Here is a 27,432-nt window from a genome sequence, read left to right as displayed (position 1 = left end):
AAAGTGAGTGACCCAGGTGAGGCAGAGTGAGTGGAGAGTTCTGGGTGAGTTGATACAGCTTGGGTGGGTTGTCACAGCACTGCAGAAGATGGGAGGGTCACCGGAACCCCTGCCTTACACATATGGGGGATGAGTTGAGTCTCTTGATGTGGAACATCTGAGGGTTGGGATCCTGCATTAAGAGGTACAGGGTGCTATCCTTCATGAAAAGCCACAAAATTAACATAGTCTGTCTACAGGAGACACCTTTGGATGACGCAGAGACACAGAAGGTGGCTAGAAAGTGGAGGAGGCAGGTATTTCACATTTCACACATCATACTTTACGTATGGCAGGGGAGTGCTGGTTTGGGGGGCCTGGATTTTGTGCAGGGAGGCTGCTGTTACTCTAATATCCCATTTAATTACTGCAGATGGTGCGAGAATGACTTCTCAGGTGGCTGCCTTCAGGTGTCACATGGAGGGTGTTTACGAAGCGAAGCTGGATATCATAACTGACTGGAATCAGACCTTTATTGGGCCAGTGCAGCTCCCCTGGGTTGGTACAGAGGTGGCTGCTGTGTTGGACACAGACCCTACTTTAGACAAGCTGTGTGCAGCATTGCGGATGCTCCCAAGGACTACAGCTCCTGAGGGAGACAGATTCCGGGCATAATTTTATCAGGAGTGCTCATCTGTCTTCACGCAAGAGCTCCTCATCGTTTTCCTGAAGCCAGGTGGATGGGGGGGGGGGGGGGGGGGGGGGGGGAACTGCAGCTGACCATGAGGAAAGACGATATTTGTATGTTGCCCAAGCCTGGTGGGGATAGATCGGACCCAGCAACATATCAGTCGCTTACCATGATAAACACGGATGAGAAAATACTGTGCAAACGTTTGGTAAACAAAGACCAGTGTGAGTTTATCCTGGGTTGCAACAAAGGGATGAATCTCAGAAGACTAGCACATGTACCTCATGATGTAGAGATCAAGAGCGAGGATTGACATAGAAACGGCTTTTGATAGAGTGGACTGGGGGTATCTGCTTGAGGTCTTGCTGGTTATGGGATTTGGGCCTCACTTTTGGGCATGGACCAGTTTACTCTATACAGGTCCCAGACCTAGGGTCGTGGTGGGGTGGTATTGGTAGGACAGCTGGGAATCGGTGAGTGGGCCAGGCAGGGTTGCCCACTGTTGCATCTCGTTTGCCCTGGCGCTCAAGCCACTGGCGATTTTGGCCCATCAGGAATTGTAAAGATGGAGCATTGAGTTGGGTGGGGCTCAGCACATCTTGCTGCTCTATGAGGATGATACTCAGTTCTATCTCAGGGCCCCCAGAAAGTCTCTTGGGGTTTTGTTGTGTCTCTTGGAAGAGTTTGGAGAAGTGTCCGGTCTACAAATCAATCGTAAGAAATCATTGCTGTTACTGTTGGCAGCTTTGGTGGGGAACCTAGGGGACCATCTGCCTGATCTTGGGCTGAAGTGGCAACTTGACAATTTTTCACTATCTAGGCGTGATAGTTGCACACACAAAAGAAAAACAGCTGTGGTACAACATTGGGAGGATGTTCCGCTTGTTGTGGTATTCGGTGTGTTTTTGGAACATGATGCCGCTGTCACTTATGGGCTGAATCACGGTCTTGAAAATGGTGCTTCTCCCACGTTGTCTTTATGTTATTCAGCATTCCCTGTGCCCCTTACCCCCTAGCATGCTCAGATAGTTGGTTTCCGAGCTCACCTCACTTCTTTGGTGGGTAAGAGTAGTAGGGTGGCCAGGGTCCCTCTGATGAGAAGCTCTGATGAGGGGGGCTGAAGTTGTATTTTTTTGCAACCCAAAAAAAGCATGTTGCCAGGTGGATGGCTGGCAACAGTAACTGGGAGAGTGTGGAGCTTTCTGCGCAGTTGGAGGGGTCTGTGGTATCGGACAACCTATTGTACGTGGTTCGACAGACCGCACGCGTGTGGCAGAGGCTGGTGTTAGTGATGCTTAGGAGGGCGCCCTTCCACCAGGAGCTTCCAGTGTGGATTCTTGCCCTGATCTGGTGCATGGATTCCAGTTTGTGCTTTCAGGCTTGGTGGGGGAGGGTGCCGAACGGCTTACAGATTTAGGATTCTGCAAGCTCCTCAGGAGCAAGGGCCGAGAAAGAAGGCTTAATAACATCTTCCCCCTATGGGCAGGTACAGACAAATTCAGGTGGCCAATGTTGTTCGGCCAACAAAATATCATATATGTTAATCAGGCGATCCCAGAAGATTGTGTCTATTGTGCATTCAATGTCTCCTTCTAGCTGTAACGTTACTTTGTACACTCTATCAGGCGTGGAGACATGCATGTCCACCGTCTCTACTTGTAGGAAGTCATCAGTTGCTTTCACCTCCAGATGCTCTAGAAGATTCCGACGAACTATTGTGACCTCTGCCACGCTGTCTAATAGCACTAATGCCCACTTCTTGTTCTTCAATAGAGCCCTCTTCTTGAGTGGCATGCCGAGCTGCAACTGCTGCCACCTATTTCTTTTTGAATTGTTTTTTTTTTGGGAGAAGTTTCTCTTCTTTTTTAACAATCTTCTGGTGAGCGTTGTGATTCCTGTCTCGGTTTCACGTACTCAGTTCTTCGCTCTGACCGCCCACCTCTCTCGCAGCATTTTTCCAGTGAGTCCTGAAAGGAACGAGATTGGCGTGTATTGCAATCTGTCAGGCGTTTTTATATATTTTCTCTATTTCTGAGATTATATCTATTCTGTGGGGTCTCCCTATGCGGAGATTGTCCCCTTTCTTTCTTAGGTGTTTGTTGTTTTTTATCCCTGCGTTTCTTAGTACCCTCTGGAGCTTGCTTGGTAGAATCTTTATTAGATTTCCCCTAGAATTGTGGTTTTGTAGGTCTGACCTCCAGACTATCTCGACCAATGCTAGAGTAGGTCTCCGCGATAATCGTTGGCAGCTCACGTTCTTGATCCTGTGGAGTAACGTCCCGGAGCTGCATGCGAACCGCTAGTGCGACCGCTTCCCCTTTAAGGTTACTTAATATAACTGAGGATACTGTGGCAAATGGCCCATTAGTTGCATCCCCAAGTCCAGGGCCAGGGAAGCCCTGTATTCATCTTGAATTTGTTTCAACACTTCCAGTAAGTTGCCAAGTGTTGGTGTACCGTGTGCGGTAATAGAGAGCGTGGGAAATACCGTGCCCCATGTATTGCAGTTATCGATTGTGGGAACCATCCCAAATGGCAAGCACATAGTTAATATTCTGGGTTTATACTGAGGTCCCGTATGGGGAAATACTGCTTCCGGTGCATTTATTTTTTGAGCTAACCAAAACAGAATTTCTTCTCGTTTGGCGGGTACTTTACCCATGATCGAATGTACAGTTGCAGGATTCATACCTGGCGTTACTGCATGTGGTTGTTCCAGAGCAGCAAGTGCTGTGTTTGTATTTAATGTTTGCAATACAAACTGGACTAATCGTCTATATATTGCCGTCACCTTAGCATCTAAGTGGCAGACTTCAGCTGCAGTTAAGTTTGCTGCTGCAGGGTGAGGTGTATAAGTGGCCAATAAAGGCCAGGTAGGAGCATCATTACTTAGAGGACCTAACCTTACATGTAAAATTGTGTTGGGTAGGGCGCCATCAAGCCAATTATTATGTTCTTGGTAAGAAAGAGGTATTTCTAGATAAGCATCTGCTCTGTATTGTGCAGGTGCATTTGCGAGTGTATAGTGATGAAATATATTTGTATCCCATCAGCTGCTGGAAATGTGACCCATGAATACAAAATTTTTGTTCTATAGGCTGGGTGAGCCTCAACAACAAATGTGACTGGATCCCCCTGGGCCGTTAGGCCATGTGCCAGTAAATGTGCAGTAAGGGGTGGTCGCATATTGAATGCAATTACTACCTGTTGTGGATTCGCAATAATGAATGGTAAGTTTTGTTCAGAGATAAGCACACCAAATGGGGATTATCCTTTTAGAGTTCAAGCTTGAACAACCTACAGCGTTGGTTAGGGTCTTCCTACTTAGCTGAGGAGGAAATCCTCAATACCACGGAAGTCTCCGTATATAGTACTGAGGTGTCTTTGTATGTAATGAGACAAAGATACTCAGGAGGACCCGAAAAATTAGAGCCTGACCAAATGTTGGTGGCGCCATGTCGTTTAGGCTCTCATGATTCTAATAAGACTACTAGATTTGAGTGGCAGAATCATCTGCGGTGTGGGGGACTGAGTCTAACCCACTACAGGTGACACTTGTCGGCCTAATCCGGGTTTTGCTTGAGCTAACTAGCAGTGCCTCATCTCCACTCAAGAGCAGGGATGATTGGGCAGCCGAGCGCATAACAATTGACTCCTCAGGGAAATCATGGTCACTCAGATCGCATTGGTTTCTCTCAGTTACATTAGTCTCACATATACAAGAATAAGCAGAGGCAGTATATGTTTCAGTAAGGTTTTTAATAAAGCAACTGCATCTTAGAGAATAAAGCATGTACTGCAATAACCAGGACGATAAAGCATGACAGGATTAAAATTGTGACAAGAAGAGTAAAGCATAAAAATAACGCTACCATGTTGCCACTAGAGTAATGAAAATAATTCCTACCTAGGCTATGTTAGAGCACAGCATGTTAAGCTCTAGTTCTGCCCTTCAGGTTCCCCTGGGAAGGCATCATCCCCCACACCTGAGCAAGAGGCCTGAAGCCTACAGAAGCAGCTGTAGAGAAGCATTCAGCAATCAGCATACAGTGGTGGTCAACTGGCTGGAATCTCCCTCTAACGTTTATGTAATAAAACAGCTGATGTTCTGAGAAAATGTCCATACGTAAGGATATGTATGTTTCTATGAATACCAGAGACAAAGCGTTACCACGTTTACAGGCAACCTATCGTACTGCAGCCTTGAGAAACGCACAGAGTGAAAGAAATGTCTTGTTTAAGAACACAGTGCTGGCCTAGGCAAAGAACAGCTAGATAGAGAGAAATAAAACAAGACCGCAAATGTGGCTATTGCTAAGATAATAAACGGAGCTGAATAAAATATATCTAGGTTAAAGTGCACAGAGGCAGGCCTAGTGTGCTAAAATAACGTGCATGGAGCTATAACTAAAATGGCTACAAAACAGTATCCTTAAACTTGTGGTGGCGTCCCGCTTTCAGAAATAATGACACAAAGCTGTATATAGGTGCCACTGCTGCATAATGACATCAGTTTCATTAAACATGACTTGAGTGCCCTTTGACATGGAGCAACAAACAAATCAGTAACCAAAGTGAGTTAAAACTGAAAATGGTACTTTATAATCCACTATAAGTGCTCTGACTGAAGAGGGAGGCGGGTTGGTCAGTGAGAAATCTGTGGATCGAAAATCACCAGAAACAGTGTTCCCAAAGGTAAGCAGCTTGTTGTATTGATAAAGACTTCTAACTGCATATTTCTCAGTTTTTAAATAGTCCCCCAAGCAGTAATACAGAAAGAGGATGGGTTTGAGGAGTGGAATGAATAGGCAAAATTGGCCCTCCCTGAGAACAAAGACAACAGTGCCTACAAAAAGACAGATATGTTCCCGAAAAGCAGCCTCACAGATGTCCTGCACCAGAACATCCTTGGCCAAACATGAAGTGTCAGTACTGACTCTGGTTGAATTAGCCTGAACACCCTCAGCAGGCTCTTTTTTTGCCAAGCCACAGCACATTTTGATACAGAAGATGGACCACTTTGACAAGGTAACTGCCCTCCCCTTCTTTGTACGATGAACATAATAAGAGTCGGTCCTCCACTAGGTGCTCCTTGGTCTGAGGTATATAGAAACTAAAGGCTCTCCTTAGAACTAAGCGATGAAACACCTTCTCCTTCTTGGAGGGATGTGGTAGATAGAAGAAAGATGGGAGCATGATAGCCTGCCTCACACGGAAAGGCGACATCAATTTCAGAAGAAAGAATACCCAAATCCTGAGTACCAGCTTATCGGGGAAGACGAGGTAAATACTGGTTGCAGTCACAGTGCCTGCAGCTTACCGGCACAGTGTGAGAAAGTGACACTATGAAAGAAACAGTCTTAAAAAAGAGCAGCCGAAAATAGCAGAGGTAAATGTGTTCAAAAGGGGTGCACATGAAGAACGTAAAGACCAAAATAAGATCCCACTTCAACATAAACAAAGTTACTCAAAGTCTACAGAATAAGTTGGCACCCACATGCTTTCATGGCCAAAATCTGTGACCTCCTATACTCAGTCTTTGTGGAAAAAGTGGATAATTAGTTAGGGTGGATCACAGACAACAACAGGCAATGTCTCTATGCTTGTTAGGCCCAATAAAAGGTTCAGTAATTTAAATCAGAGCTCCATCAGTGGTAGCTATGGCACAGAGCAGGCATGTGCGTAAACATTCAGAAGTACCAAAACACCACAATAAAAATCTCTAGTTGCTATTGTGAATATAATGGAGCCTTTTCTGTCCTCAAGGCTCTGATCAGGAGGACAGCCAACTAGTTCTTAGAATCAACCTAGATTCCTTGGGTTCAAGTAGGAAAGCAGGTCTCACGGAGCAGGCAGTAGTATAAGTGTACAGGGCAGGCCTCTTGGTGCAGCAGGGCATTCCTCTGACGGATACAGGAGGCCACAGCAGCAGGGAAGCTCTCTAAACATCCATATGCAGGTCCAGAAGTGATCTGAAGAGTGGTTTGAGAGCACTATTTTTATACCTGGTGCCTACTAGTAAGTGGAAGAAACTTATGGAGGTTTTCCCCCACAGAAGTACATGGAATTTCCTGTCTCCCTGCCCTGGTTCCAGACTGCCTACAGCCTCAATAGGGTAGCGTGAATTTCTTTGTGTGTGAGTTGAGGCAGTGTCCTTGAAGAGAAGGAGCTGTGCATAGCTCAGTCCCATCCTTCCAACACTCAGTTCCTCCACTGTGTGGCTAAGAGGAATGTGCAAAGGTCAACTGCCAACTACACCTAGTTATATGACTCAGGACACAGGTTTCAAGCACCGAATGGTTAGGGCAAGCAAATGCCAAGGATCTTAAAGTAGCATTTTCAAAACTGTGCCTTAAAATTCAGACTTTGCAATTAAAGAGGATTTTAAATTACAATTCCATAAACACCAAACAAGTCTTTTCTACCTGCTCCCGAACAAATTTTATAATTTAGTAAATGTAATGAGGTAGCCTAAAAAAGGACTAAAATGCAGCATAGATTTGCCCTGCTGGGTCTGTTGCTGTCTAAACGCCACACTGCGTTATACTAGACCCAGTCCCGTCCGACTTTGACCAAATGGAGAGTAGACCTATGCAGTTTGGGGATAGTCAAAGAGAGGAGACTAAAACAGGTCCGTACAGACGAAAATGCATAACACAACTAAGAAATATGGAGTGACATGTCGTACGACCTGAAGACTCGGGCACACCATCCGGCTACACACACATGCCAGTCGCAGGGAATGGGTGCAAAGCTGACTCCAAGTGGGAAAGGAGAGGCCTGGTGAAAGGGGGGGCAGCCAACTACTCTCAGTAGCTGCACACAGCATCATCATCACCACCACACACTTCCTGGGATGAGAGAGCAGTTGTGGATGTATGCAACAACCCCCACGCCCACCCAACCCACCCCCAGCGACAGATACCACTTGCAGACTGGCCGATGCCACAGTTTGGTTTTGTTCTTTAGGTCATTGTTATCTATTCACATAAAAGCTTGGTCAGTGATGGTACTGCAGAAAAGAAAGACTGATGGCAGCGAGTTACCACGATGGACCGTGCCATGGGCGCACACACAACTAATATACAATATGGCAGACAGAACATATGCTGAAAGGGAAGGTCCTACAAGGGCCCTCACGTCCGTAATAGTGGACAGTTACGCTAAAAACCACCCTTGACTAAATGGTTGTCATGATTTATACCACTGTGTGCTTTTAATATTCAAGCTCAGTATGCAGATAAATATATCATCTGTGATGCAATGTTTAGGCATGCAGTAAAGACAAGTTTAAAAAAAAAAACGAAAGTATTTCTATGCAACCAAACTTTTTTTTAGAAGCATCATGACAACGAAAGACTTGGAAAAAAAACATAACTTTCTAACTTGTACCTTGCAGTTCACATGCAGCTCTTTGAGAGCAATTCATAAATCACTGTACTAGATTACGATTGTAATTTATGACCTGCACAGTAACAAATGAATCTCTGTGACAAAAGCAGTAACCCACTGTGCTATGCACATAAAATACTGTTCTTGATATGCATGGTACACATTCTTTGCAGCAGGCATATTAACCATCTGCGCGCTACCTTATATGAGTCAAAGCTATTGCTAAGCAAAACTCCCATCTCTCTCCAACAGGTACATTAATCACCAGAGTTATCTTGACACTTTTATTTTTGTCCGAAAACTGCTGGCTATACAAAAAACTCTGCAGTACCTTTAAAACTGCTGCACAAATGAAGTAACACATATAAAAACACTCACTGTTTCTATTGAGAGGCCCCAGCAGGAAAAGTGCCTTCCTACCGGTCCTGGCCTTGAGATGTCTGTGGACCCCTGGGAATCTGGCATGTACCCCTGGGGGTCCGTGGACAGCAGGATGGGAACCGTTGGTGTTATCTGTGAAATGCTAATGTTTTGCGACTGGATTTCTGTCACAAACATTATTACACTCCATGCTGAATTACTATTTGTAAGGTACATCCTTAAAACATACATTCCAAATACCGATTCAGAATGTTGTTGCAAACTCAAACTGCAGTTCGGTAATGTTACCGAGCTGCAATTTGTATTTTGTACATATCAAAATGACATTTTGCAGTCGAAACTGTCTGATTTTTCAAATTGGAACTTTTGAGACTCAAACACCTTACTGCATCTGGTCCAATTCTTTTTTTTCCTCCAGCAACTTGACTGAGATACACATGATAAGCAAACCCCCGTACTCCCTAAAGACACACTTCATCAAACGGATAGCACCCTGAAATATTGTTGTTGAGCTTCTTGCTTGGGGAGATGGTGATTTCTTTGTGCACTCATTTGTTTGTTCACAAGTTCATACGTCAGTGCATGCAACAATCAGGCTGAGGAAGTACTCAATTACACCCAGGTCTGAATAAGGAAGTTCATGGCTCTAGGCACAAAGCACATATTTTAACAACTGGCTTCTCAAGGATGTGTATGGCTTCAGCAAGTGTTTAAATGCAATTTCCTGATGTCGTCAAATGGATGTGCAGTGCTGCTTAAAAAATACCAAAAGCGATACCTTGCAGCAATGTGACTGTGCTTACTGTCCTGACCCTGCAGTTCCTTTTAACTTTGTCTTATGGTGCCCCTACATCTGATTCTTTATAGAAAGCAGACAAAGCTTACTGATGCTTGCTTTGGTAAAAATGCATGACTGCACTATCCACTTCTGTAGTTTTTGATGGACACGTCTGCCTTCTCAGTCTGCTATGAAGGAAACTTGGTGATTAGTTTCTGGTTTTGGTATGCTGCTGCTCCAATTCTGGAAAATACATTTCAGTTGCAGAAACCACACTTTTCCAAGGCCACTCTGTCTTTTATGAGAAAGACGTGTGCTTCAAGAGGCCATACTCTGCTGTGTCACTTTTACCTGTTTTATGTAACTGTATATTCATACTGGTGCTCCACTTTTGTACAGTAACTCAGTTACCTAATTCCTGAAACGGTGCATTTTTCAATCCCTTTCTAGGCCTTCTTCAGTAACCAGGGGCCTCGTGTACTAAAAGTGCATTCTGTAGAAGTGGTCGCAATTTGAGCGTAGACTTTTATCAAATGTATTTTTAGTTTGCGAACTGGCCTATGTACTAATAGGCTGGTTCACAAAATACATAATTGTAGTAAGTCGGAATTCACGAGTTACTACAATTGGCAACAACCACAGGCATAGTGGCCTGCTACATCTAGAAGACCACCATGTCTGCAACTGCTTTTAAATAAAGCATTTTTTAGATGAATTCATTTGTTTAAAAATGCAGCCCATTTTCCTAAAAGAAAACAAAAGCTTTCACAAAAGTTTTTTTTTGGAGCAGACAGGGATCCTATAGACCCCTGCCTGTTCCGAGGAAATGTTGTATTCCACATCCACAAAGGAAAAGGAGTCCATTTGTGAATAGGTTATCACCTACTTTGAGTTGGTGGTAACATATTAATGTTTTGCGAACGGATTTCCGTCATAAAACATTAATACATACCTTAAATAATCGGTATTTAGAAGGGACACCTGTAACACACCCCTTCTAAATATCAGTTCCTTACAGTTTCCTAAACCTATAACCCATTTATCACTTCGGAAAAGTTTTTTTGAATCGTTAACTGAGTGAGGTACATTTCAAAAAGTGTTTTAACAGGCGCAGACCAGCAGATTTACAGAATCTGAGAGTTTGTGACAGCTAAAATACTTTTCCTGGACAAAGAATTGCAATCACATTGTTTGTAAACTATAAAAACAAGCATTTTCAATGCAACAGGTCTCGCATTTACTCGAGTTAGAGCTATTAGCGTTGTAAATAAAAATAAAACGCAGCACAATCGCACTATGTAAAATGCAGCGCCATCGCGCTGCGTGGAAAATAAACAGATAAAGTAGTCCGGACTCCAGGCTGAAAACATCGAGCCTAGTATGTATTTAGTAGTTTACCGGTGCTGTGTAGGTGGGCTAAACACCGAAAAAGGCATGACGTATGCATGTCTTTCACAAATGAAAGCAAGCGGATTTTAAAATGCAAGCCCACGAACCAATGTAGGTGACTGACGTGACATGGGCGTGGTTTGAAGCCCAAAGAGAGATTACAGCATGTGACAGAGCACTTTGAGCTCGCCCATAAAAACATAACGGGACATTCAGAATAGCACTCTAACTCCACATATCTGCATTTGACAGCAAACATTCTTCAGTCTGTGAGTATTTTTTTTCTTCAAAAAGAAGGTATCAGATGGCTCTTATTAGTCAGCAACCTTATGAAATTCTTCACCACAGGGTATAGAGACTCAAATATTTTGTTGTTAACATATGTTATTTGCTCAAAATTAGATCTTTGAAACCCCTAAACAAATGCATTAAGCTACCACCACAAAGCAAAAACAAGGAACATTCACATTCAATTGACCACTTTTGTCTCAGTACATGCAAACGTACCTCACTTCTGTTCGGAATGAAGCATCACCCCATCTGGTTGTTTCAGCTATCCTGCTAAATAGTCCTTCACAAATTCGAGGTATTAAGCCAGAATCGCCCTATCACGACACAAAATCACATTACTCTTTATTCTACATGTTCTTTGACATTATCAATTCATCGGTTTTCAATCTTCAGTTACAGAAATAATTCAATACATTTTTAAAACTTTGGCTCCAGAGATATGACTTTAACACCACTCCATCAGTGCCTCAGTCTGGAATAATTCTGGTTCTGATGGAATGGTGGTCATTCCACAGCACAGAGGAGCCCACCCAAGGTGTTATAGGGGGTATAAGGTACATTGTGGGCATCCACTAATCAATGATGCCAAACCATAGGACTAGGTCCACCCATGTAATGGGTAGCTGCTGCTTAGACATCCATTTCAGAACAGTATTAATTCCTGATATACTGTGGACATCTATTACATCAACACCTTCAGTAAGGCAGGCAGTCGCGGTACAGAGGTAATTTCTGACACTGATGGTGGCGAAAATAACATAACAATCACTTGCATAATGGTGTGGTTCCAGGCTACTGCTGGTAGCAAAAAGTGACAAGTAAATATTTTGCTAAGCGAAAGAGGGTGGGACAGGGATTTGCCTGACAACTACTACAGCCCCAATCTCAAGGGGGTTGTGTTATTGCACATGAATTTAGTTTTTTCTTTGAATGTGTAGAGTTAAAAATTAAATTGTTTTTTTCTTATAAAAGTAAGTATTGAATAATGTATTATTCGTACTGTGTGCGCTTTGAGTTATAAGTAGTGTTCACTCCTCTGTATCTACACTTTTCCTTCAAGGGAGGCATTGACTGTACGCCCACAGCTATCATGGAGAGTCAAGGGGTATTTGGCCCAGTTACTCAAGATACATAGAAGGTGAGGCCCCGGGACATCACGATTAAAAGGCATGGTTGGGCTCAGTAGCCCGTATCTGCCCCTACCTGACCCGTGGCCCTCTTTAAGTGGTTCTCACAAATGCATTTCCTGGAATGGTAGTTATTCTGATAGCAACTCGCCTTCATTCACGATCTGCGACCATGTCTTCTCCCTCTGATGAAGAACTCCTCCCAGGTGCTTGAGGCAGTCTCTTGTTGGGACAGCACCTCTTTCGAGTTTTGCCAGGTTCGAAAGATGGATACCTGGATCACCTTTAGGGAAAGTGCTGGTAAAGCCAGCACAAGCAAGAGTAGCCTTGTTGGAGGGTGGAAGGCTCGCTTGGGGAGGAAGCTGGACATTTCCGTAGGAAACAGCAGCACAAAAACTAGATCAACAGATGTTGGGCATAGAGTCAGGGAAGCAGGTAATCTTTTGTATTCCCAGGGCAAAGGAGGTAAAGTACTCGACAACATAGAAGAAGAGAGGGGACAGGGTGTTGCCATTAGGAAGAGAACTACAAAAGAAGAAAATTTTGAGAAAGCTCTGCCTCCCTACCCCTGGAACACTTTGCGTTCTAACAATTTCAGTCAATGAAAGGTGGAGGGAGTCATCCTAAAATTTCAGTCAATATACCCGACCAGCAGATGGCAGTCAGCACTTTGTGATATCGTCTTAGGGAAGAAGCTTTGATATTCAGGGAAGTATCAGCCAGGGAATTCCACTTAACATCAAAACAGCAAACACAAAGTATAAGTAGTACTGTAAGCAGGAAATGTGAAAGAAAGGAGGAGAAGGACTTTGCGCTTTCTACACTTAGACCTACCCCAGCCCTAAAATGAATTTTTAAGGTAATGTCTCACAATTATGGGGATTCAGCAGGACACATAAGAAGCTGACACTCACAAACAAGTCATAATCATTAGGTCAATAAAAGTCCCTTAGTATGCTTGCATGAATTAGAACCTCCCAGTGACCCCGAGATCCCACGCAGTGCAGAGTTAAAATAGCCATCTCTATATAAGGTCCATAAAAGAGGCACTCTAGAGCTTGCCACTGGGAACCAATATGGAGATTACCTCAAATCGCCTCACTACCAACAGGTATGAGCCACTTTAGGAAGTAAATGGAGAGGACTATCTAATTCCAGAAAGCCCAGGGAAGGTTCTGCCACAAGGTAATGTAACTGAGACACCAGAAAATAACGAATCCCCTCGAAGTATACTAACATAAATATTGTATTAGATCTCAAGACTGATATAAAAAAGAGATCTGAAATCTTAGAAGCTAGTCAAAATTAGATTTAGGGTGCATGCTGTTTCTTGGGAAAAAAAGCTAGGTGATCTGACAGGAAGTAGTAATCCCTAGATAATAGCAGGAACAATGTAATAGTAGATCCAGAGAAAAATATCCAAGAAATTAGAATCAGCCCAGATGGTAAAAAAAACATTAATATTACTATTGAATGTCCCTGAGAGAGCTTAAGGGAATTATCTGAAGACATTTATAGTGAAGCTAGTTAAGAAAGGAGTCCCCCAAGTTAACACAACTGTATATCTGGATCTTGAAATACAAAGAGTTCATAGGACTCCATTTAGGTGAAACCAAAATCAAACAAATGCAAGGCAAATTTTGAGTAACTGACTGATACATTAAAAAAACAATTAGTGGTGAAACTAAAATCTGGAGTATGACAACTTTTTATACATGATTAGATCTGTCACTTCACAGAGAAACACCAATGGGAGTTAGGCAGAAGAATGGGCGATCTATACAAACGAGGGGGTCAAGAATTAACCCAGATTCCTGCCAATGCTGAATGTAATGTAACATAAGGAAAGCAGAGGAAAGCTTACTAAGTAATCAATACCATGAGAAACAAACTTGATAAGAATAGGGAACGTTAGCACACGTATCACTGACTGGTTCAGAACCTTCCCAATCAAATTGGGTCTAAAGGTCGTGACAAGTATGACAGGAGTTAAAGAGAGGTAAAACACTAGCAGCACATGGGCAATAAAGTAAAACAAATCTTCATGTTGAATGAGTCTACATAACTCAGTAACTGTATTAGTGCTACACAGGACCAAAGAAATGAACCCGAGTCTGTGTAACCCACTTGATATACCCAGGTACACCAGTGTCTCCCTAGAAGGGAACATTTGTTACCTAGCAAGTACCATCTCCTGACACTAGGCTTTTGGTCTAGTTAGCGGCTGCTGCTCTCTTGAATGCATCACTACATTCCGTTCACATTCCAGGTAAGTATGCAGTGGTGTCTATCTAAATTTAGATGCGTCATGTCAGAAGGTTATGCAGCAGTGGGATGAATGGTGTATGATCAAGCAGTGGAAGGCAAAATCCAATGTAAAACATACCAAACAGGGAATACAACCAGCATACCTCCGTAAAGCCCCCCTTCACTTAATATACTGAAGTACGTGTTGCCCTTTAACATAAAATCTCTACATCTCGCACTTGGCAGCACCCTGATGGGCAACAACTTTTGGAGCCCAGCGGTATCCACTGGAGATTAAAATAAATGCACGCCATCCAGCCCCATGCCTCTGTTCATGCACATGCCCAACAGTGACACCGGCACTCGACTCTTACTTCCACGGGTCAACAGTGTCACTAGTGAACAGTAAGTTCAGGAACAAATAGCAGATGGCTCAGGCTCAGTTAGAGTTTCACCTAAGAGTTGCCACTATCTTAGGTGATCAAACCACTCCACTCTTACCGAAGACCGTTTGAAAGCATCACAGTGCTATGTGTGCCCCCAAAGGATCAAGATCAATCCCATTACAAGCTTCATATTTTATGGGCGGTAGTGAGCCATCTCTCGGCAGCCATACTGCTGCTAGGTCAGGCAGCTGGATAAATAAAATAATCACTGCTGCATGGACAAAAAGCACAATATCTGTGGAAGCACACAATTTCTGCCCATTCAGAACCTGTTCTTTTGTCCACTAACGTGAGGGTGGTGCCAAAGCCATTGCCAAATTATGTCACTTCTCCATTGTGCTTGTGAAAGTATGCAGAAGACTATTATGCTGATCAAGAGATGGGCAGTAATCCCTGCGGGGCTGCCTTATACTATAAGCCATATGTTCTACTCATCACCTATCTTGGTGAGCTGCACCCTACGTACTCAGGATTATTAAATATGGTTTCAGAGCAATACAGCCGTAAAATGTAGCTTTAGTGTGTCAACAACTGCATGATAACTATAGTCTGCCCAATATAAATACAAAATTATTAAAAGTGTTGGTTGTTTTGTTGAATCGACAAATTATATTTGGATAAACAAGGTAATATTTTAATACATTTGTCTTTTCCTTACATTGGATAGACCAGACATACATAGAAGGATAGGGTATAAGCATTTGTAGAATGTGGAGGAGAGAGGTACTGTGCAGATGAAAGTAGCCAGTGAAAGGGGTGCAGCAATCTGGGCATGGTGCCTTCTGTCCACATCCATGGAGGCCACAGCAGAGGGGGCCACATAGAACAACAACAGAGCAGAAACCTGGTCCCTGCCCCCTAATCTCACATTGGAACCGCTGGACCTGCTGATAGACCACAAGACTACGGATAAAGACCAGGCCCAGACCGAGACCTCACACACAAAAAAAGCCAACAGACTGAGTTGGTGTTTCTTGATCAAAGGGGAGCACAACATTGGCAACCTCCTCTTACCATCTTCCCACAGACATCTGTCAAAGAAGCAAATAAACCTGTAGCTTAACCGGCTGTGACAGAGTAAGGTACAGACGCATAGCCACTGGCCGGCAGTACACTCATTTCACGGGACATAAGTGGTGACTATATGTGTCTGAACCGGGTAGGTGCGGAGAAGGAGCCCAGTGAATAGAACCCCCAGCACCACAGGGTGTAACAGCAACAAGAAAGGTGGTAACATATCAACGACGCATATCTACATATAATGAATTGATGCAGGTCCCCCCTCGGATGATACACGGAAGAAAAAGAGATCCTAGCAGCGGAATGAGAATTTAGAATGCCACTGGAATATAAAAATTGATACTGTGGCACTAGACATTACTCAGAACCTCAGAAAAGTGGCAGAGTAGAAGTGGCAGAAAAAACGAAAACAGAACACACTTCTGATATTAAAAACCATGAAGTAGGAAACCAAACATCTGAGAGGCAACAACCAATGGCTATCAGCAAAAGCAGAAGGCGCAAAGGGATGCTTATATCATAAAAGCATTGGTAGGGTGTGGGTAGCAAACAGGCGGAGGTGCCCACAAGTAATCTCTTTATAAAGTACCTTCATTCTGGACACCTTACATTGTAAGGCTTACAACCAGAGGGATTGTCAAAATTCTTCTTTGTGAAGAGGACCCATAGGGTGCCATAGGCTGCCCTTCTCAAGGCTGGGGAGCCAAACCAGTGGAATATTAGCCTGCATGTTCAACTTCAGGGACAGAGATACAATACTACTAGCAGCAAGTGAGGAAGGCTCCACAATGTCGAATACACACAGATCATGATATTCCTGGACTTCACTTAGGGAGTTCAGATGCAACACAGATCCTTTAATGGCATGAAAAGGGAACTAAGGAAAAAACCTTTAAATACTTGACGTTTCACCGAGATCCTAGACTCATCAAACTAAAAAAGATGCAGATCAGTGGAGATCATGGCTGTCTTTGCTGAATATTATCAAATGCTCTATTACAGTAACCTCAATACCCATGAGAGCAAGTAAGATCTATTCTGGCAGATATACCCCTTCCATCATTTCACCCTCCAACGGAAGAGACTTAGAATTTGCTCTAACGTTAGAGGATATAAATAAGGCAATGCAAGGGATGAACTCTGGCAAAACGCCATGTGCAGATGGCTCTCTCATTGAGTACTACTGTAACATTTGAAATATTATTTCTCCTCAGCTGCTCGAACTTTATGCAGAACCAACCGCCAAGAGTACATTCACTTTAGAACGCCATATGACTGCTATTGTGGTCATCCCCAACTCGGGTCAGCTCGCTAATCAATGTGCCTCATAGAGGCCAATATTCCTTATTAGTGCAGAAATGTTAACATTTGCAGAAGAGCTCGCCAACAGACTTAAACGAGTTTTGAATTTCCTTATTCATCTGGATCAATGCAGCTTTATCTCCTACCACTGTACTCACCATTGCATAAGACAAGTAAATTTGCAATAGCCCAACTTCAGCACATCCGTGATCCTTGTGCTCTCCTTATAAAAGATTTTGAGAAGGCGTTTGATTCGGTGGACTGGTCCTTTCTGACCAAGATCCTGGAAAGTATGGGATTAGGTCCACAATTCCAAACCTACATCAAGCTCAGAACTTCTAGCATGAGTGCAAACAAACGCTGTGATGTCTGACTCATTCCCCATCCGACGAGGAACCAGACATGGCTGCCCACTCCTCTTCACCCTGGCTATGGAACCTCTGGCCAAACTGATAAGATGTGATGTCCAGCTATAGGGCTGGAGATGGGGAAAGGAGAAAATAGCACTTTACATGGATGACATCCTTTTCCTTGACAATCCTCTCCTTTCAGGAGATGATACTCACGCACTTCCTATACATCCTTCAAAATTTCCCGCTGATGATTCCAGGCCACTGGTTTAGAGGCCTCCGGTCTATGATTTGCTTCTTTTTGTGGGCAGGTCACCATCCTTGTATCGCTCTAGATAAATGTTAGCAATCAGTATACGATGGGGGGAGGCAATGCTTGACCTATAAGTATACACCAGAGCCACACAAACCCTGGTCATCAATGAATGTGGGGTGGAATGACCCAGCGTATCAAACAGAGCTCTCCCTTATGTACATAGGTAACCTGATGGGGCTGCTATATGGAAAGCCCCATTCCTATGAGCCTTTAAGAGGTCGCCAGGGTGGTCTTTGTAAACTGGCGCCTGGAACTGCGATCAATCAAATGGGACAATAAGCTGACTTTGCAATCCCCTTTATGGCAAAAAGATGGCTTCACCACACTGCCCAATTTACAAGTAGGAAAAAAATAGGCATTAGGTGCCGTTTGGGATGGGGACCATATACAAGCATTCCAAAACTCACAAATCTTTTTCTGTCCATCACAGATTCAAATCCAGGAATATCTGCAGCTCAGACATGCTCTTGATAACCGTAGCACTGAGTCTACGGTCTTGCCTGAATTAACCCACTTGAAGCCAAGCTACTGATGATACATTTTGAAAAGGTGGAATATCCCAGACATACTGCACCCTGGAAATTACCGTACCAACAGATTTACAACCCTCAGGGAAAAGTGGGAGGACTAGGTGGGACCTCTTAAGGACTCCGAGTAGCAAAAGGCTGGCTGAAATTGCTATACCTTCCCATTTTTAACTGATCCAACTGCATAATATACACATGACCTACCTAACTCTTCGCTGCCGCTGGCATGCAGGCAAAGTTCATCAGCCTACCTGCTTTCACTGTGATGCAGATTTCTTTCATATGGTCTGGCAGTGTCTTAAAATCACCAGGTACTGGTGAGGAATTTAAGGGGCTCTGAACCAGGTCTTGGAACAGCCGGTAGAGTTGTCACCTAAAGTGGCTACTAGACGAACTTGGAGGCACGCAAGGGGACAATCCATAGTGGGAAACTGCTAGAGTGGTTGCAAAAGGAGATATGACAAGCAAATGGAAATTCTCAAACGTCCCGCCTTTCCCAAACTGGTGAAGTGGCGAGCAGGTTTCGACTGGTGTACATAGATAAAGGAAGCAATTTACATAGCGTGGGGTTGTCTTCGAATCCATGTCAAGATATGGGGCAAATGGTGGGCTTGTAAATACGTAATTGATTGTAAGATGAAAAGATGTAGTTCTGAGCTGTACCAATATAACATTGTGAGATTGCTGGAACTGTTTGGTTTGTTTTTGTTTTTTCCCCCATATACAAAATCAATAGAATGACCTTACCAAGAAAAAAGAAACACTAGGCTGAACTCAACTACATTAAAGAACACTGCAGAGGGGAAATCCAAGCACTTAACATCTCCTGAGAAGATTTGGAAAAACCTGGAGCAAATGGCGCACAAAAGGGAAATCCCTCACAGTAACATTGGAAAGACTCAGGGTGACAACTGTGAGGAGGGCCTAAAGAATCATCCTCCGATATTTCAAACACCGAAACCTCAATAGCAGTGCCAGGAGAAGCAGACAGGGACCTATTCGAAGGAACTCCCTTTCCCTCAATTAAACACTGCAGAACATGCATGAGGAAAAATATGAGTAACAGATACAATAATGCAAGCCAGTGGCATGTTTTCATGAGGGAAAAAACATGTTACCTTCCCAAAAAAGATATAGTGGGACAAAAATGTTGTTTACCATCCTTTTAAAGGGAATGGATCCACCATCAGTTTAAAACCTCGTAGGTGGAAGAGACAAACATATGTGCCGGAAAAGAACCAGGAGCGAAACATACACCGGTTGTACAACGGCAGAGGGTAATGAGTAGGCTACAGTATACAGAGTCGCTTCCAAAATGTTTTAATGCAAAATGTTTTGGAGAAGGGACCATCATGCGTTTGAGGAGGGGGCAGTTTGACGTCAACTATATGACGATGTAGGGTGGGAATAAGTTGGAACAGTTTACAGTTATAATTTACATATGAGAACATTATAGGCACTGGAAAGAAGGCTTAAAAGGGATTCCACCAGGCACATTCTGTAAAGGGCTGGACACTTGCGTCATCACACACTGGAATATGTAGTAGGCAAGTGTCATCAGGAAGTTGCCACCTTCTCAGTAAGAATAGGCCAAAGGTGTAAAAAAAAAAGAAAAAGAAAAAAAAAAAAAAGAAACGAGAAAGCCAGTCGTCAGGAATCCAAGTGAGGAAGTCCCAAGAAGGAAGAGTCTGGATTAGCAAGTGGAGGGAGTGAAGAAACAAGCAAAAGAACACAGCTTTGTTGCGATGCACCCACCAACAAAACGTAGGTCTTTAAACAGTATTAGAAAAGGAAAATACATCAAAAAAATACATAACACAAGACACAAAGGATTGGAAAAGTCAGGAAAAAAAACATAGGACGGAGTTGCCTTAAAAGGCAGCTGCAAACCCTCAGGCAGGGGACTGCCATTTTGAAGTTGAAGAGAGAAGGAGCAGCATCCATGAGCACAAGAGGAAACACAAGAGGAAACAGACCCAGATGAAAGACTCTTTCAGTCGCTGCTGTGAGCTTTATATGGTGTCTTCTGAGCCTCAGGAACCATGGGACCCAACAAAATACTGTGATTCTCAGGCACCCAGGAGGCTAAATACAGCAGACCCAACAGCATATCCCCTCAAGGCCTCAGGATCATCAAGAAAAGCTTGAAACAAATGACAAACCAGTCTTAAGACATGGACTAAAGAGTCAGAAATCCAAGAACGCTCAATTTTAGTAGAACTGCAAACGGCCTCTAAAAATTGAATAGTCACAAATCTATCTGATCTTGTATTCTGGTGCACAATCTACCAGTACAGAAGGAGGAGGAGAAGAGATCTGATGTAAAGGATTATGTACAAAAGGCTTTAAATAGAAGACATGAAAGGCATGGTAAATCTTCCAACGGTTATGAAGATAAAACCTAAAGGCGACTGGATTTATTTGTAACAAAGGGCCCAAAGAATCGAGGATGAAACTGGACAGGCAACTTTCTAGTGAGCAAGAATATGGAAGACAACCTGAGATTCTAGCCCACCTAACGTTTTGAAACAGTTATCTTAACTTGTCAGTCCTAGTTTTCATAGCAGTAGACAGCGGAGAAGAAGAAAAGGAATGATGATGGATGCCCTTGATATAATAGAATCGATGGGCCTTGGTAGCCTACTGAACGGAAGGGTTATAAAAACTCTAAACATAGGTAATTCTGCAGCTGTTTTGAACGGCATTGCTGAAACACCTAACAAATTGCTCTAAGCTCTAATTGACTCTTTCCATCTGACCATTTGACTGTGGATGGTAACCATAGGACAGAGATTGCTGTATACTCACAATAGAATAGATAGAACAAAAGAACCGGAAAATTTATTGAGACCCATTGTTCAAGATTTTGGTGTTTGGATACCCATGAGGGTGAAATATTTCCACCAGGAATTTCCTAGCCATCATTATAGCAGTCAGAAGCCTCCAAAATAGGGAAAAGTGAGCCACCTAAATGTATTCCAGTGACCATGATCACTCTGTTTCCACCTGACTAGGGTGAGTCCACAATGCAGTTGGTGGAAAGTTTGTGCCAAGGATGAGGAGGAATGGACATAGGCTGAATTAAACCATGGACTGCCCTGGAATGTGCACAGATAGGACAGGGCATGACAGAGCTCTACATCCTGGTGAACAGTAGGTCATCAGAAGGAACACAAGACAAGTTCCAATGCTGATGTTACTTCATGATGCCCTGCTAATGCAGAGTCATGACACATTTCCAGAACTTCAGTTTGAAGACTCTCTGGTAATCAACAAGGCCAGCTGAAAACAAAAGCAAAAGGACAAGTGTCTCAAAGTCTTCAGTAACAATTTAATCTCCTAAAACTCACATAATAATTCACTAGCAACATAATAATTTGCCCACAATTGCTCCATAGATTATATTATACACAGCATTCAAAAATAAATCTCAAATAATTAATCCACACAATATTTTAATCAATATACTTCAAATAGTGCATACATTTAAACAAAAACAATAGCAAAGAATTTACATTTTTTTGTAAGGCACATCATTTGACAGAGGGATTTGTATACTTTTTTCGTGACCCCACCATCACAAATAGTTTCAACAATCCAATCAGTACACATAAATTAAAACCAAGGTCCCTGATGTGTGGCAGAAAAACCTACCAAAGAGAAAAAGAACCAGTTGTAATTCCACTTTCGCAGGTCTGCAACAACGGACAATTAAAACTGTCACCACACGTTTCAGTGGACAAAAGTTAATAACAGTCTACCTTCCTCGGGACTGTCCGATTAATGTTGATAGCTTGGATGCTTAAGACTTGAGGATCTCATATGGGTCAAAACCTACTGAAATTGTACAGTACAAATAAAGAGTCCTAAAGGGGTGTTAGAAGAAACTTCACACCAATGGGAGCCCATCCCATTTGATAAAATCTCATGCAACTGCTTGAAACAATCAGAAACCCAGGCAAGATAAACCTGGCAGGTTGGAAACCTCAGATGTACCTGGTTTACAATAGAGAGACCCAGAGGCAGAAGCAACTATAGGCTTAACCAGCTAGAATTGACAGAACATTAGGATGTGATAAGGCATCAGCAAAAATATTCTGAGTGCTGGGAAAGTGAGTTCCAAAAAAAGTCATGTTGCAAATAAAATAGGCCCAATGAGCTTCTTTGCTATTTCTACATTGTAGGCTCTGCAGAAACTTAATATCTTAACAGTCTGTTCAAATCTCAAAGAGTTCAACTGCTCTCATTAGAAGGTGCCACCACTCCATGCAAGCATGTTTAAGGGCCAAGAGCTTGCATTCCAGAATGGAACACCTTCGCTTAGAAGGGTTCAAGGCATGGAAGAGAACAGATTGGATGCTCCAGACTGTCCTCCTCCTTCAGCTGATGCAGAACTGATTCAACAGCACAATTAGAGGCTTTGGTTACCTCAATAAATGTCTTGGACAGATCTAGGTGTCTGAGAATAGGGGCTTGGACAAAAGCCTTCTTGAGCTTGACAAAGCATCCTGATCTTTTTGAGTCCAAGAAAAACCTTTGGTAAAGTTCTTCACAGTGACAGAAACATAAATGGGCATTTCAGCTTAGTTTTAAATAAACAGTCTATAACTGTTATACAGTCCAAACAAACCTATGAGCCTCTTTGATATACTTGGGAGTTAGCCAGTCCATAATGAAAGAGATTCTAAGAGGGTCCATAGACAATCCACCCTCCGAGATGGTACCAAGGGTTGGCACAATCCAAATATCTACGGAGAGAGAGATACACGCTTCTGAGAGGCATCAGAAAATTCCTGTTTAGCCATAGGAATGGACAAAATCTGAGCAATAGTAGATCGAGATCTGTCATAAGAAAGTCTTGTTCCACAGAAGCCCAATGACTCCCATACAAATAACAGTTATCTCTGCAGAACTGTGATGACAGAGATACAACTCTAGTCTCTCAATTGACATAGGGATTGTATCATTCCACTCAGGGTACCCCAAGTATTACAAGCATAGTTAGGAGACATAACTAGATCAAAAGCAACCATCTCCTTATGATTGCCAAAAAACACTAAGAGAAGAACCGTGATGGAGGTCACAAGACCTGAAGTTGAAGGGGATCCGTTAATTGTTTGTACATGATCCAGAGATGACACAACACAATTCTATATGCATGCCGGAGGCACTGGAATTTAACAGGGAAGAAGCAGAGACAGAGTGTCCATGGTAGACTTAAAAGAGCAACTCTAACACAAACAAGCATGACCTTGATCCACCAGAGGAACTAAAGCTTTAGGAAGAGAAGACTCTCCCTTACAAAGGACAGCACCTGTGCTTTCTCTGTGGCATGCAGGATCAGGCAGTACAATTCCGCAGCAGCTGGTTAGGACATGAACAACTGAGATGTAAACTTCCCTTACAGGAACTACTTGCTCAGAAATTGGCTCAGTCAACCTAACGGTACGAGAAGAAGTAGAAGTGAACCTCTGGCAACTCCATTTTTCCCTTCTTCTTTCCTTAAGGAAGTGTTCAAGTAGGTGAAACTGGTCCAGAAGTTGAGAAAACAAAGAAGTTCAGGGAACTCTTGCTAGTTTATCCTTTAACTTCCACTTTAACCATCTCTAGACTAAAGTCATCTGAGTGGGCTCCATCCAGGTGGCCTTAACACCAAGTACTCGAAACTGGGTGCCACAGATAAACACATCAGAATTTCCCTGAGATCTCACAGACAGAGCCCACAGCAGAAGCTTTGGTCTTTCAAGCGTCTTCTTGAACTTTGCCCAAAAACTGCCATAATTATTCAAGGAAGGATCTTCAACAACAACTAGAGGAGTTGAAGAAGCCAAAGCTTCGCCAGTTAAGGAACCAATCAAATATCCCAATTTAGATCAATTGGAGAAAAGCTGTCCAGGTCACAAGGCAAAATAAACCAACAGGCCATCCAAAAAAACTCCTTTAACTCCATAGAATCTCCAAGCTGGCACCAAACTGGTTGGATTTGCCCACACCATGGGACTTACTGATGTATCGAGGAGCCTTCACAACAATAAAATTGCTTCTCATATTACTCTGGGGCCCACAATTCTTACTGAAGGACTGACTACTTCTTTAGATCAAATGTAAACATCATCAGATGTATAGATGCCAGTGGGTTTTCTGGTCATTCTCCTCTCGTGATTACATTACTCAAGTTTTACAGATTGGGGACTGGCATCATGATGTCTAACTAACCTAAAAGTAGTGACAGATCTACTACATGTGACAGAAAATTAATTTAGTGACAATAAGGTGTCAGTTGACAGTACGGTAACACTTTGGGAAACATTAATAAGGGGCTGCCTATTGTCCAGGGAAGTCCGAGACGCAAGAGAGAGGAGTTGTTTACCAAATTAGAACAATAAATTCTACAGAGAAAAGGAACATGCACAAGACCCATATGAATATTTAAAAGGACAAGCAGATGGTAGGAAAAGTTAATATAAATCAATACTCTGGGAAGAAGTTTTCACATTATAAACTGGGCAAATAAAGGTAATTATATGACACAGGAAGCAATGTCAGGAAACTACTGGCTTGAATAAGAAGGAAAGATGTGGGGTTCAGGCACTTAAGAGAAATGAAAACACGGGGTTGTGAAAGGGTAGAACGAGATACAGCTGTAGCAAAAGTATCTGTAGATTATTTGTAGACCTTTTACAGCTCCAAAATATTTCCCGTCTGATTCTGATTCACGAGCAGTGAAAACCAAGCAACAAATGTGCATCTAGCTACACAATTTAATTACAGAATGATATGACTAAAATAATGGCCAGAATTTTTACTAAAAGATTTGCCACTGATTCCTAATCAGGTCCATCCAGATCATACCGCAAAGGTGTTCATACCTCAAAGATCAATTAAATTGAGCCTGAGAAGGCTTCACAAATATCTGGCTGCAACAGAGAGGGTGACGTAGTCCCTTTATGGAACCAAGAGCCAAGGGGAGGGTCAATGACGCAGAGTCTACAATTTTTCTGATTGGACATCAAACAAGAAAGTGGGTGCCCTCTGACCCTAATGCTATTTGCGATTAAGCAATGCTTTGTGATTGAGCCACTAGTGGAATGGATATGTCAAGATGCCAAAATAAAATTGTGGGCTTGGGGCACAAACTGGGATGACAGAGTTTTTCTCTACACAGTTAACATTCTATTATACCTAGCCACTCCAGTGAACTCCATAACCTTCCATTTATGAGAATCTTATATTGGGAATAAACTTGGAGAACTCCTGCTGTTTCCTCATGGGACCCTGGATACAAAGAGAGGTGCTTTACTTACCCCTTAGTGGAATAAAAACATTTCATGCCCCTATGTATACAGATATCGCTTGATGGAAATACACACTATATTCATAGCCTGGACCACTGCAAAGCAGACCGGGGAATGGCATTTCACACAGGGGTGGACTTCCATTATCACTGCTAGGCAGAGCTATCCTGTGCAAAATAGCCAGATTACAGAGCCTTTATTACAAAATAAACCATTTGTGTAGCCAAAGTTTATTTAAGGAGGTTGACCTCAACACCAGGACATTACTATAGGCAGGTGGTGCCCCAAGGATACCACAGGGGACACTACAAAGGTTTGTGTAAAAAGGAGAAATTACATGTCAGAACTCCAGTATATTAAAAAATATTATGAAGCTGCCCAGCTCTGCACAGTTAACAATTGGTTACCACAGTACCGTCCTCCCCCACAATCGCAGAAAAAACATCTTTAGAATAGCTATCCAAGTGTTAGTGGGAGAGTATTTTCTAATTAGCAAAATATTGTGTGTTTTGTAGTGTATTTTTCAGGTACATGAAGTGTTTTTCAGGTAGGCCTGAAAACTAGAATGAAATGCATTTATTTTCCTTTCTGTACTTTCTTAGCAGCTGAAAGCATGGGGCAACAATAGTTGTAAGCTTTGGTTAAAGAATGCAGCATCAGGAAAATATTTTACATGATTTGTCATTCTTGACTGAGGTTAAAAATGTATGATGAATAACTGTTAAAAGCTGTTTAAAAACAACAATGAACAATGCTATCTAAAGTAGTTCTTTTTCACCTTCACACGTACATAAGTTCATCTAATGAATAGAAATGTTAGTGAGAGAGCGTAGCTTATATAATCTATATTAATATGAAATGTTTATGAACTAATGTGTGATAATACCGCTTAGAAAATGTATTTTGTCATAACGTGTGTTTGAAATGTGCCCACGGGGAGTGGCCACCAATATATACGGAGACTAATGAAAATGGCTAATGTTGATAAAATTCTTATATTAAATGTGATTTACATTAATAATAATAAGGTATATGTTGCAGACTTGTGCTAATAAATCTTTTAGGCCTTAGTTAGCATGAGTCGAGGCCTAGCTGCCTGACTCTCATATTAAATGTACTTTCTCCTAACGTGCAATGTGCTGACTCGCTAAAGGACATGAACTCTTGTTTTTTCCAAAAGTTAGAAGTTGAATGTAACTGTGGTAGTTTACTTCTCTTGAAATTCACTCTGCCTGTAGTAACATTTTTAGCTAAATGCAACAGTGCAGATTAACGCTAGGCACAAGGTCGCCTAAACCGGTACAGACAATGGAGCCACTTACCAAAGATGTGCAAAGGACCACAAGACAATTAAATCATACTGGATATTCCACCCGCTAAAGACGTCAATCATAAGCACCAATAAAATACGTGAAAACTATTATGGGGTAACAAATTCGATAAAGTAATGTGATTTTAAATGGCTAAAGAAAGTGGGGTGCAACCCCTTGTCCAATTAGAATTTAGGGTAATGTACAACGAAAAAGGAATAAAACCCCTTGAGACACGGAAATGAGTTAGTTAGGTAGGGAGATGCTGATGCGATTTGCTATGATCCAGAGACTTTGTCACTCTGTTTGGTGACTTGCTGATCTTACTTACCTTAAACCATCCTTGTCCTTAGATTGCCAATTTGCACTTTACCTCCTTATGAGGGAAGTGCCCCTTTTTCCCTTTTGTTGGAGCTGAATTTCCTTTGATGGCGAATCATCTGACGTCCTGAAGACGAAGACAGAACCTGAGTGCTGACCCAAACTTGGAGGGTAACTATATGACAATGAAATTGTGATTGTCTGTTTGCTTTTCCTTTCTAGGTACCAACTGCTTTTCTTTTGACAGAGACCATAGCTAGATGTTTTCCA

General features: G+C 42.5%; 1 protein-coding gene across 2 annotated transcripts in view; it reads right to left on the bottom strand.

Annotated features, from left to right (window-relative positions):
• The window catches only part of KIF16B (kinesin family member 16B), a 1,953,564-nt gene that overhangs the window by 1,622,729 nt on the left and 303,403 nt on the right, over positions 1–27,432 (bottom strand). For both annotated transcript variants that reach the window (XM_069234094.1, XM_069234093.1), the window contains exon 5: positions 11,118–11,215. In XM_069234094.1, coding sequence (XP_069090195.1) covers positions 11,118–11,215 — 98 coding nt within the window. The remainder of the gene's footprint in view (positions 1–11,117; positions 11,216–27,432) is intronic.

This window comes from Pleurodeles waltl, chromosome 5 (assembly GCF_031143425.1).
Source record: "Pleurodeles waltl isolate 20211129_DDA chromosome 5, aPleWal1.hap1.20221129, whole genome shotgun sequence".
Classification (NCBI taxonomy): domain Eukaryota; kingdom Metazoa; phylum Chordata; class Amphibia; order Caudata; family Salamandridae; genus Pleurodeles; species Pleurodeles waltl.
Note: the sequence above shows the minus strand (reverse complement) of the source record. Positions and strands in the feature narration are given on the sequence as shown.